Raw genomic sequence first — 12,620 nt, forward strand, 5'->3', positions numbered from 1 at the left:
TTGAGAAACTGGTGTAGCTAAATACAGTCTGTGGTTATAGGCTTGAAAAGCTAATTGGAAATGGCAGCTTGCTGAGAAGCATGAATGACTTTGAAAAGAAATGTGGTTTACAAAGGATCAGGAGTGTTACTACCCAGGCTAGCATGGCAATTATATATGTAAATAAGCTAATTCAAAACTAAAGTACTCCAATTTTTGCTCTAGAATTCCTGATCAAAGTAAACCTTTGAAATGAATAGTCTAATTTAGGCACTTACTGTTAGTGCCACATTAACAATTTTATGAGTACTTGGAGCAGGAACAATATGTATGTTGTAAGGTCTGTGTTTTTATGGCCATTTTAACTAACAACCGGAGATGACCTCAGAGATAGAAGCTGCTTTACAGTGTAACCATTCCCGTATCAGTCACTGTAGTGACACCAGCTAGTGTCACTGGTAGAATTAAGTCTACCCTGGGGTACGACAGTCTCTCAAGTCAGCAGTACTTTATATGTGATGGAACCACTCTTTCTTTAGTTCAGCTACAGAATCTTTTGGTTATAAAATTACTTATCCAAGCCACATAATTCCTAGTGAGAAATAGGAAATATTCCTAAATTCATTACTTATTTATTTTTTTATTACATTAAAATTTTAATTTTGTTTATTCTTTTATGTATATAGTGTGTTGCTGAGGTGTGCCTGTGGAAGTCAGACATAACTGTGGGAGTCTGCTCCCTCTTTCCACCGTATGAGTCTCTGATCAAATTCAGGTTGTCAGGCTTGGCATCTGGTACCTTTAACCTGCCAAGCCATCTTACTGTCCTTATTTTTCTTAATTAAAAATTTTTTGTGTGTGTTTGTGCACTTGTGCATGGGGCAGTCAGCCTTCTGACATGTGAGTCCTGGTGTTGAACTCAGATTGTCAGTTTTAGCAGCAGGTGCCAAGACTGATTGGCTCAGATTTTATTTTAAAAGTAATTCATTTGCTCTAAGGTTTATTTATTTTTATGTGTATGAATGTCTTGCCTGCATATATGTATGTATGTGTACATGTGTGCCTAGTGCCTGAGGAGTTCAGAATAGGGCATTAGATCTCCTGGACTAGAGTTATGGTGGTTATAAGCCACCATGTGGGGTCTGGGAATCTAACCTGGGTCCTCTGCAAGAGCAACAAGTGCTCTTTACCTCAGAGTCATCTCTCCAGCTCCTAAGAAATATTTTTTTTTTTTTTTTTTTTTTTTTTTTTTTGGTTTTTTTAGACAGGGTTTCTCTGGTAGCTTTGCACCTTTCCTGGAACTCACTTTGGAGACCAGGCTGGCCTCGAACTCACAGAGATCTGCCTGCCTCTGCTTCCCGAGTGCTGGGATTAAAGGCGTGCGCCACCACCGCCCGGCGAAATAATTCTTAATTAGAAGTGGATTTTGCTCTTTAGCTTGAGGCCCAAGTGAGGCATGACAGTTAATATTTGAGGAAACAGCTGAGAGCTGGAGCTGCTCATGTGTATTTTTAACAATACTCTGGTCTGCCTGAAAGATAGTAACAGGCTATCCTTTTGCTTTTTAGGATCTGAACGAGTTTAAGGAGATGACAACATGTGTCTTCCCCAGGTAAGCCTTCTTCAAGAGCCCCCTGACATTTGAGATACTCACTGAGGTATATGCAACACAAGTAGGCAGTTCCTACAAGCTGGGAAGGGATTTAATGGAATAGTGTGATCATCCATTAAAGATCAGATTCTAACTTAGAGTGAAAGTAGAAAGTAGCTGATACCTCCCTTTTTCCTGTCCTGCATCCTGCCATCTGAAGGACTGGTGAAGGGCCCTGGCACAGGTCTGGCCATTCACACATGTGGAATGTAGCTTTTTAATTATTGATGTGTCCCAGCTGAGACTGCTCTCTCCTCGGTTAAGAACTGCATGGCTAGAGAGAACCCCACCCACTCCCTGTGAGTTGGACAGCACCCGCCCGTGTTGTTAGTGGTTTCCACCGTCAGCAGTGCAGTGCATGCTCGTTTGGCTGTGCCGCGTGTCACGTGTGTGATCAACTGCATGTCCTATACAGTAAGACACTTTTAGGTCTTTTGAAGAAGGGCAAGTGAGGGTAGCTAACGAGTCATATTTTCATCTGGGCTGTTGCTGTCCTAGCCACAGTGTTTGTATTTATGTGGAACTAGATTTAGACAGAATTCTTCTGTGCTTACTCTATTCCTTAGTATTTCTGGTCCTGAAATAGAGTAGTTATGTGTTCTACTTCTTCTCACAGCTCATGGGAGGAAAAGTGTAGCTCACAGTTTGAGGATATAGTCTGTCCTGATGGGAAGGGATAGTGGGCTCATGGGGTCACGTTCCTCACCTACAGGCAAGGAAGACCCTGACACTTACCTGGCTTTCTCTCCTACTTTACTCACTGTGTGTATGTGTGTGTGTGCTTCCTGCTTTCTGGGGGCGGGGGTGTCTTCCCTCTTCAGTTAAACTCTGGAAACTTCCTCATAGGCTCTTAGGTGATTCCAAATCCAGTCAGTTTGACAGTGGAACTTAGCTGGCACAGTAAGAAATAGCAGGAAACTTCCCGATGCAGACTTTGGCTCCATAAGAATTCAGATTGTGTAAACTAGGTGGTAGCAGTGGGTTGTGACCATTGGGAGGGGCTGACTCTGTAGAATGGGAAAACATGCAGCGTTTGCCTCACCTTTCTCGGTACAGGCATGGCACCTGTTCTGATGAGTGAAGCCAGCGCATCGGACTCTGTCCTTAGCTCATTAACCACATTGCCACTAGGTTCACACTGGCGAGTGTGTGTGCTTCATCTGCCCACTTCTGAGTGTTTTATGAATTAAGTGTTTTTTAAGTATATCATATATGAAGTGTATGTTACCTATATATTTTATTTATTAGACATTTTAAGTATTTTATATTTTAACAAAGTACATTTTAAATATTGATATATTTTATTTACCTTATTAAAATTTATTTTGCTTCTAGACTTTTGGATACTAAGTTGATGGCCAGCACACAGCCTTTTAAGGTATTATTTAAATCTGAACTATCATTCATAAAATATAATTTGAAATTTTTGTTTGTTTGAGACAGAGTCTTGGTATACTCAGGCTGGCCTTGAACTCACCCTATACCCGAAAGCAGTAACCTTGAATTCCTGATCCTCCTGCCTCTGCCTCCCATATGCTGGGATGCAAGCATGTGCCACCATGCTCTGTTTGAAACCTTTTGCATTACCACTAATAACTTTGGAATTCTGGTCTATTTAAATGTTATTTCAAACACATTAAAAAATAAGAAAGGAGCCGGGTGGTGGTGGTGCACGCCTTTAATCCCAGCACTCAGGAGGCAGAGGCAGGTGGATCTCTGAGTTCGAGGCCCGCCTGGGCTACAGTTGAGTTCCAGGAAAGGTGCAAAGCTACACGGAGAAACCCTGTCTCGAAAAACTAAAACAAAACAAAACAAAAACAAAAACAAAAAAACAAAAAAAAAAAAAAGGAAAGGAAAAAGAGAGAAATTGGAAAAGTCCAGAAATAAGTATATTAAAATGTGAACAGTTATCTTTATTTTTTCCTCTTTTTGAATGTAAGTTTTTAAATGTTAAAATATATGCATTTTTTTATTTTACTTATTTTTATTTTTTAGGTACAGGCTTACTTTTTAGCCTAACTCTATAGTCCTCCTTCTGTCAGCTTCTCCAGTGCTGGGGTGACACGTGTGTACCACCACGCCAGCTGTAATTACACACACACACACACACACACACACACACACACACAGAGTCCTGGCTGTTCTGGAACTCACTTTGTAGACCAGGCTAGCCTCGAACTCACAGAGATCCACCTGCCTCTGCCTCCTGAGTGCTGGGATTAAAGGCATGAACCATCACACCTGGTCTATATTTTATGTTTTTGAATAGGTTATACATGCAACCAATTTGTCCTTTCTCTACCTGCCTCCTTATTTTATATATTTGGATATACTTTCTAATAAAGACGACGTATGATCATTTACATCCTTGTGAAGGACTTTCTGCAGCCTCCAGAGCAATATGCTGGGACAGTGCCTTCCCGCCCGTCCCTGCCAGCAGTCCTGGAAATGACGGACTTTCTGTAGCCTTTGAGCAGTGCACTAGGACAGTTCCTGCCAAAGTTGTGTCACCCCCAGGCCCCACACCCCAGCAGTCCTGGAAGTTTGTTTTTTCTCCCCCTTCTACAGTTTTTTTTTCCTGGTTTTGCTTTAGTAACCAGGTTGGCCTTCCACTCTCCATCCTGCTGCCTCAGCCTCCCAAGTAGCTGATTACAGGTAAGCACCACTAGGCCTGCCTATGTTTGTAGGGTTTAACAGGTGTCCTTATTCCTATCAGTACAATGACCCTTGAACTTGCTGGGGTGCTTTTTTTTTTCATGTAAACAGTGGCTTCTGTTCCTTTAAAGGACACAAGAGGGCAGTATGGGATGCTTTTTCCTTTTTGTGTACCCTGAAGTGGCCTTCCTTAATCTCCTACTCTCAGATGAAATGTCCTAATTCTCCACCTCCTGCCTTGCAGGATATCATTAACAACACATCCCTTGCAGAGTTGGAAAAGCGGTTAAAAGAGACACCTTTTGACCCTCCTAAAGTTGGTAAGAATATTAACCTTCAATATTAACCTTGAAGACCTTCAAACTCTGGAAATTACCGATATGTTCTGTAGAAAGACTGTGAACCATCTCTGAAACTGTATTACATTCTTTGTAGACTGTGGCTGGGTTGTGCCTGTGCTGGATTGCTGTTTTCTGAGTAAAGATGGTATCCTAATTCCATATCTAGCTATATCAACATCATGTTAATAGAATTGGGTAGGGATTCACTGAGAAGTTTCAAGACTTTTATTTCCTAATGCTTGGAGTTCTCTCAAAATGTGATGTGTCCTTTCATATCGTGTGTTGTTTGAGCAGAGACAGAGTCAGTGACTAATCGTCAGAAATGCAACAAAAACATCTCCTGTTGCAGAAAACCCAAGAGCTGGGATGCTGCTGAGAAAAGAGTACACCTCTGTGTCCTTGGAGCTAGTTTGGGCCAGAGAAACAATATCATTGAGGAAAGCCAGAGGTCAGGAGGAGCACTTGGTTATCAGATGGGTTGTGTAGGTGTGTGGCCCCACCCCCATGTTTTGGGACACTGTGTCCTTGGTCCTGTTACCCACATTGTGCTGCTGACCTGTAGTTAGCATTCCATTAGCTGTGGCTAGAAAACTTTTCAAGACACTGATAGCAGCACTAATGATTCAGAAATTGGTGATGGGAGCTACTAGGGCAGGCAGAGTCATAGGTATTTGCTTCCCTTTTGGGTAATAGTCCAAGAGAGGAAGTACAAAGATGCGGGGTGGATAGAGGGAAGGAAACCCATGCCCAGTGTAGAACAGTGTAATGGAATAATTGATTTGTGGAGTGGTGAGCTTCAGCAGGTGTTGAGGATCTTAAGTGCTACAGTGTTAAAAGACTTTCTTAGGAAGTGTCGAACCCAATATTTAGATCATAAGAAAGTTAAAACGTTCTTGTACAAAGAGCATTGTATCGGTATGAAAACAGCTTCCAGTCATTCCATCAGTATTTTCTGCCCATTCTTCTCATGAAGCGATGGCCTTTCTAACATTTATTTTCAGATTGATTCTAGGAAATAATTACTTTTGAGTAAGAGCTGTATCCTATGCTATTATTTTCATATTTCTCTGGTATAGAATTCACTCAAAAGCAGATTATTCTCATATTCTCTCAGTACCTGTGTGTATCAGCATGACTAAGCATTATCTTATAAAATGATTTTTGTAGTACAGTGGCCCTGTGGACTAAGGGCATTGTTACAGCAAGTTCTCATTTACCTTGGGGGTGGAGTATGCTGTTGTCTTTAAATTGCTAAGCTTGGGAACAGTTGAGGACCGTGCCAGTAGTGAGTTGGACTATTTAGTTTTATGGGAACTATTTGTGATACTAATGGTTGTGAACATATGACATGTGCCAAGCGCTAGATGAAACCTTTAGCAATACCATGCCATTTGATGTTCCCCAAAAGCCTTATGAGGAAAGGTTGATTATCATCTCCTTTTTATAAAACTTGGGGCTCAGAAGCCAATAGGTGAACCTTGGTAAGGAAACAGACCAGAGCCCCATTGCCCAGAGTCACATTGCATGTGAGTGATGGAGTAGAGATTCAGATCAACACTGTATGACCTCTAGGTCTTTGGATTTTTATAAGTTTATTGTTTATTTAATTATTTGTAAAGATAGGGTCTGTCTTTGTAGCCAAAGCTGGGCTAGAATTCACTGTTTAGCCTAGGATAGCCTCAAACTTGCTGGGGTTCTTCTGCCTCAGCTTCTTAAGTACAGAGATTGCAGGTGTGGCCACCGTGCCTAGCTTGGAGTCTTGCTTAATCTGCTCTGTCCTACATGTATGGTAAGAACAGCACAGTAGAAATGTCACAGGATGGGAAACACGAAATTGCAAATGGCCCCAACCAGTGTAGCTAAGGAAGCCAATAGCTGAACCTTGGTAAGGGAACAGACCTTTCTCTGGTCTGAACTGAAATTCTCATTCTCAGGGGCTTTGTCATCTAATATTGTAAGGTCTTGTGTAGACAGAACAGAAATAAGACATGTTTCCTATGTCTTCTAGCCACATCTGCATCTGCAATACACTAGAATGCAGTTTGGGTTTGGCAGGATACCATGCTTACTAGTTCTTGTGTTTGATAATGCTCTGGGGAAAGTTGATGGTTCCTTTTGTTTCTCTTTAGAAAGTGCAGAAGACTTTCCAAGCTATGACACAGCTTCTGAGCAGCTCCACGAGGCAGGGTATGACGCTTACATCACAGGACTCTGCTTCCTCTCCATGGCAAATTACCTAGGTACTTGAGCTGTGTTTCTGTTAAACAGAGTGGGTCTCACCTGTTTCCTCTTAGCTCAGCCTGGTGTGACAAATTTCCAAAGACCAGGCTTAGATAACAGACCCATGTTTCTCATGGTTCTGGAGAGTAGGAAGTCCAGATCGAGGACCCATCCCTAGGCACTGGCTTTCAGACAGTTGTCACTCACATAGTAGAGTTCTAGAGAGAGGAAGCACCCATGCTTCTTGTGAAGGAACCAGTTCCCTCCTTACCTCCCAAATAGCTCATTCATGGATACCATTGTTTGGGATTCAGCTTCCATGTGGGATTGGGGAAGGGATGACAGTCTGTGCATCACAACCACTGTCTTAGGATCTGGCCACCCTGAGAGAAGCAGGAGGGTTTTGAGAGGGGAGCTGGAGGAGATGAGGAGGGGACACACAGGAAGGAACTGCTGACACTTGCCCATGGACGTGTGTGGACCCTCGCTGAATGTAACACACTTGTGTCTGAGGTTCCACACTTTGACCACATGCTGTGTGTAACACCTGCTTCTCTTCACTAGGTTCTTTACTCGATCCTCCAAAAGTGTGTGTGTCCACCAGATCAAAACTCATTGAACCCTTTTTTAACAAGTAAGTAATCAGAGGGTTACAGTCCTGGTTTCTCACATTGTGAACAAGCCCCATATCTTGGGAGATAGGGAACTAGGGTACATTTTTATTAAGTATTTCTCATCTTTAGTAGGTCAGATTTTTTTGAAAGTAGAAATTGACCTTTTGGGAAATCATTTTTCAAATATACTAGCTTAAAAAGAGACTAAAGAGGCTGGGCATGGCATGCCTTTAATCCTAGCACTTGGGAGGCAAGGATAGGCAGATCTCTGAGTTCAAGGCCAGCCTGGTCTACAGAGCAAGTTCCAGGACAGCCAGGGCTACACAGAGAAACCTTGTCTCAAAAAACAAAAACAAAAACCAAAAAAAAAAAAAAAAAAAAAAAAAAAAAAAAATTAAAGAAAACATTGCTAATGGTAGCGTATCTCTTCCAAGAAAAATATGATGGTGGTTTTGGCATTTAAATTACTTTCAAGGAATGCTTGTGTTTATAGCTAAACCCACCCCCTAGTGAACTTTACATGTGACATTATTATTTATTGTATTTGCCTTACTAACTGATTACATGTTATTTCTAAGGCAATGTTTGATGAATGGGTGCACTAATCCATGAAGTCTGGACTGTCATTGCATGCTCATCAGCTCTCTACTCATCTCTTTCGTTCTGTGGTGCTGGGGATTGAACCATGGTCTCATGCATGCTAGGCAATGCGCTACTGTTGATCTCATCTAGTGAAGAAAAAGCTTGTTCCTATATTCTGCATTGTCATAGGGAGTCATTGCAATTTCTGAAGAAGTCTTAAGTTCAGAGCATTTTTAAAGAATCTCAGAGATTGTTATTTCAGAGTGTGGGTTGTGCTTGCTTGGCAAGGTTGTGACTAAAGTTATGATATGATGCTTAGGCAGCCAAGTCTGGCTATATGCCACAGCCCTCAGCCTTTGTCTTGGCCTCAGCTCTCTTAAGAGTTGATACTAGATTCTGTATGAGCTAGACAGAATGAGGCAGCTCACTTCTACCATTGTAAGAAATAGCTGTTTCAGTGTTGGTGGTTACATCATTTCCATCCATTATGTGCAGCACATTACAATCATATCGTGGCTTTACTAGATAGGATACTGTTTCCTTAGGGTATCTATAGAAATGATAGTTCCACAGTTCTGTACTTAGTATGCCGTGGAGACAGCTGCTATTCCAACATCTGGACTGTTACAGGCTCTGGACTGTTATTCTCTGAGCTAGTGAACTTCATTACATTGTGGTTTCCTTTATCATCTTCTTTTCTCACTCTCTTTCTTCCGTTATTATTATTTAATGTGTGAGTGTTTGCCTGCATGTGTGTTTGTGCACCGTGTGTGTGCCTGGTGCCTACAGAGACCAGGAGAAGTAGTCAGGTCCCCTGGAACTGAAGTTACAGGTGGTTGTGAGCTGCCACGGAGATGCTGGGAACTGAACCCGGGTCTTCTGGAAGAGCAGCCCGTGCTGTCTCCAGTGTTCCGTCTTCTGTTTTTGTTGTCATTTTATTTGGAAGTTCAGAGGAAATATGTGTGAAGTTGACAGCCTTTTCAAAAGTGTGTTAGGTCACAGTGTGATGTATATTGGAAATTAAGTTGAATTTTTTTGCATGGAAAATGAGTTGTGGTGTCCAAGTCTTTTATGTCTGTTCAGTTCAATAAGAGTGGGAAAAAAAAAAGAGTGAAAAACCATTTTCTTAGCGTTTACCTCTTATTTTAGAGTTGTGTTTATCTTTGTAATTCTTCTGAAATCTATGCCACTGGTGACAATAAATGTGGTTTAAGTTTTGATCATTCCTTACAGTTTTATATACATGATATTACATTCACTGTTCTACAGTATTTTTCGAATTGGAAATGTTTAGCTCCTGCAGATATTTGAAGCAGCAGTTCTGTGATTCCTTACAAAGTCAGGTGTGATGGGTACAGACTGGGTCAGATGGAGATGGCATCTAGCTTCTGAGTCACGCATGTGCCTGAAAGCATAGTGCCAAACAGCCTGCTCAAGAGCTTTTCTGCAAGAATGTATTGCACATGCTGTGCAGCCTTCTGATTTAGAAGAACCTGACAGAGCTAGTTGTGGTTCACGCCGGTATTCCAGTACTCGGGAGACTGAGTCTGTAGTAAGTTCTAGGCCTGTCTAAGCCACAGTGTAAAACCATCTCCAACAAAAACAGAAAAGGAAAGAGCTGGACGGTAAATACCTAAGGTGTCATTTAACATGAGGACATCTGTCCATTTAGAGTTTTTCTTTTTGAGGATAAGGGCATAAGGTCAGGAATCCTGCTAGGATCTTCTCAAAAATTTACTTTTGCTCTATTTTTTCTTATTTGTAAAAGAAAAAGATATTTTTCTTGTCTTTGAAGAGAAAACAGTGGTTTTCCTGTTCTGTTCTGTTCTGTGCGTCGTCTTGGTCCGCACAGCTGTGTCTTCTGAGGCATCTGCAGTGGGGACTGCCGCTCCTGTCATGTCTTCCTTGTAGCACTGACCTTGCTCTTACAGGTCTGATTTATCACACTGGACCTTGAGTCTTGTCATTTTTCAAGTTACCCTGTTATAAACATCCAACATTGGCCCCCAACATTATTTCAATTAATGGTGTCAGAAAAACATGACTTTTCTGAAGGTCAACTTATTTCATTATTATCTTATTTTTTTGTTTTTCTTTTGAAACAGTGTCTCATGTAGCCTCTGTCCTCAAACTCTGCTAAAGAAGACCTTGAACTTCTAATCCTCTTGTCTCCTCCCAGGGCAGTTAATTTTTATAGCAGTTTTTCTAAATGTAGCTTTACCACATTGGCATAAAATCTGATGAACTTCAAACTGACCTCAAACATACACCACAAATAGTATTTTGTTTTGCTTTTTATCAGATTTCTGTTTTAAAAGTAAAGTTCAAGACAGGTTGTTGGCAAGATGGGTCAGTAGGTAAAGCAGTTGGCACACAAGCCTGGCAACCTGAGTTTGCTTCTTGGAGCCCATGTAAAGGTGGAATGAGAAAACCCAGTGCGCAGAGTTGTTCTCTGACTTACACACACATGCCGTGACATGTGCACCCACATACACACATGCATCCATATAATGATAACTATATAGAGAACTTTTTGAAAAGAAGAAAAAGATAAACCTTGAGCAAAAATAAACTCATATTTCCATTTAAAATTTTGTGTGCTCTGTGTGTGTGTGTATGTGTGTGTGTGTCTGCCTGTGCCCACTCACACTGGAGATTGAACACTGTGTCTCATGTATGCTAATCCTTACCACTGAGCTACACTTCCAGTTTGCAAAGTATGGTATGCATGTGTACGCGTGTGACAAAGAGTCAAAGAGAACTGAAGCGTGGCAGTGAGAATCGGGCTGCTCTTGACCTGCCACTGGCAGTGGCCTGCTTGTTTATGTGGGGGACTCTTTGGTCAGGAAATGATTTACTTTCTTTTATAACCTTGGTCTATTTAATCAATGCATAGAAAGCCAGACAGAGAAGATACTTTGACTCAACCCTTTTAGGCTGGAAAGAGATAAAAAATACTCTCTGTTTTTACTTTTATTGAACCATAGAAAGCAAAGCCTGACTTTGCCTTATATTTTATTAACAGCTATCTGTCTCTGCAAGGAACTTTGAAATCTCTTGCAGATAACCTTTTACCAAGGTTTATGAAAGGAGAGTTTCTACCTCTACTTACTTTCTCCCTGCCTGGCCCCCTTAGAGACATGCTGCTGTGGTAAGAAGATAGGTAGATAGGTTTTAATGATAGCAGTGACATGTTTGTTACCCTTTGAACTAGATTGGAGTACAGAGGCTGCAAGTGGGAATGAAGTGTCTCCTTTTGCACGTTCTACTTCCAAGTGTTATAGGCTTATGAAAGAATACTCAGGGGAAGATGGTGTCAGCCTGGCACTTGGAAGCACAAGCACTTTGAATTGGGGCAGTTAAAGAAGTCCTGTCGCTCAGATGACTGTAATGCTGAAGTTATGGCAGGTAGTGACACCTGTTGAAGAGCTGCAAGTAGAGAGGGCGAAGACTCCTGAATAGTCGAGTCCCCCTGTAGCTTAAGTTTTCCTGCCTGGCCCACAGTCAGGGCAAATCTCTTTCACCTGCCAGTCCCACAGCCTCTCAGACCCTACCAAGTAAACACAGAGACTTATGTTGCTTTCAAACTGTATGGCCGTGGCAGGCTTCTTGCTAACTGTTCTTATAGCTTAAATTAATCCATTTCCTTTAATCTATACCTTGCCACATGGCTCGTGGCTTACCGGCATCTTCACAAGCTGTTTCTCATCATGGCGGCTGGCAGTGTCTCTCTGACTCAGCCTTCCACTTCCCAGCTTTATTCTCCTCCTTGCCCCGCCTATACTTCCTGCCTAGCCAACGGCCAATCGGTGTTTTATTGATTAATCAGTAACACATTTGCCATACATCCCACAGCATCCCCCAAATAAAGCACACTCATGCTTTGTTCCTTTCATCTATGGAGAGTGACCATGTTCTGGCGATAGACCGGGCCTTTCTTTAATTTTTTTTTTTAAACTTGCTAATATTTGCATGTGTTGGGGTGGGTACTGTGAGTGTGGGCTCTGGGGATAAAACTTAGGTTGTCAGGCTGGGTCATCTTGCTGTCCCTGGGTTTTTCTTACAATATATATGACTAAAAATTTATCATCAAAGTAAATTTTTTTTTTGAGACAGGGTCTCTCCATAAAACCCTGGCTGCCTGGAACTCTCTATGTAGACCAGGCTGGCCTTTAACTCACACAGATGCTTTTTCTTCTACCTCCTGAGTGCTGGGATTAAAGGCATGTGCCACTATGGCTCATTTCATTGAAGTGATTTTTAACTTGAAGGATTACAGGAAACAAAATACTAAGGATTAGAGCCCAGCTCCTGGCACTGCTCTGAGTGCCCTTCATGCCTGGAAGCATGTATGCAAGTCAGGGCTGCTGGTGTACTGTAATGTGTGTGTGTGTGTGGGGGGGCATGCTCTCTTGTCTTGTCTCTCTGGAGGGAATGGCCTGCTCAGCCACCAGGAAGCCCTGTTTCATGTTCCATCTGTGGTCACACAGAGTGTCCCCTCCATGCGGCTGCCACTTCTCAATGCAAGTGTGACTTGTGACAGTCTGTGCTGCTGGGAAGCACATTTGTGTCACAGCA

The 12,620-nt window shown here is 42.0% G+C and overlaps 1 protein-coding gene across 1 annotated transcript in view; it reads left to right on the forward strand.

The window, feature by feature from the left end:
* The window catches only part of Parn (poly(A)-specific ribonuclease), a 183,105-nt gene that overhangs the window by 25,927 nt on the left and 144,558 nt on the right, over nt 1-12,620 (forward strand). Inside the window, exons 14-18 of the mRNA XM_059269961.1 lie at nt 1,548-1,591; nt 2,966-3,008; nt 4,530-4,605; nt 6,756-6,866; nt 7,411-7,480. Coding sequence (XP_059125944.1) covers nt 1,548-1,591; nt 2,966-3,008; nt 4,530-4,605; nt 6,756-6,866; nt 7,411-7,480 — 344 coding nt within the window. The remainder of the gene's footprint in view (nt 1-1,547; nt 1,592-2,965; nt 3,009-4,529; nt 4,606-6,755; nt 6,867-7,410; nt 7,481-12,620) is intronic.

This window comes from Peromyscus eremicus, chromosome 8a (genome assembly GCF_949786415.1).
Source record: "Peromyscus eremicus chromosome 8a, PerEre_H2_v1, whole genome shotgun sequence".
In the NCBI taxonomy this organism is placed as follows: domain Eukaryota; kingdom Metazoa; phylum Chordata; class Mammalia; order Rodentia; family Cricetidae; genus Peromyscus; species Peromyscus eremicus.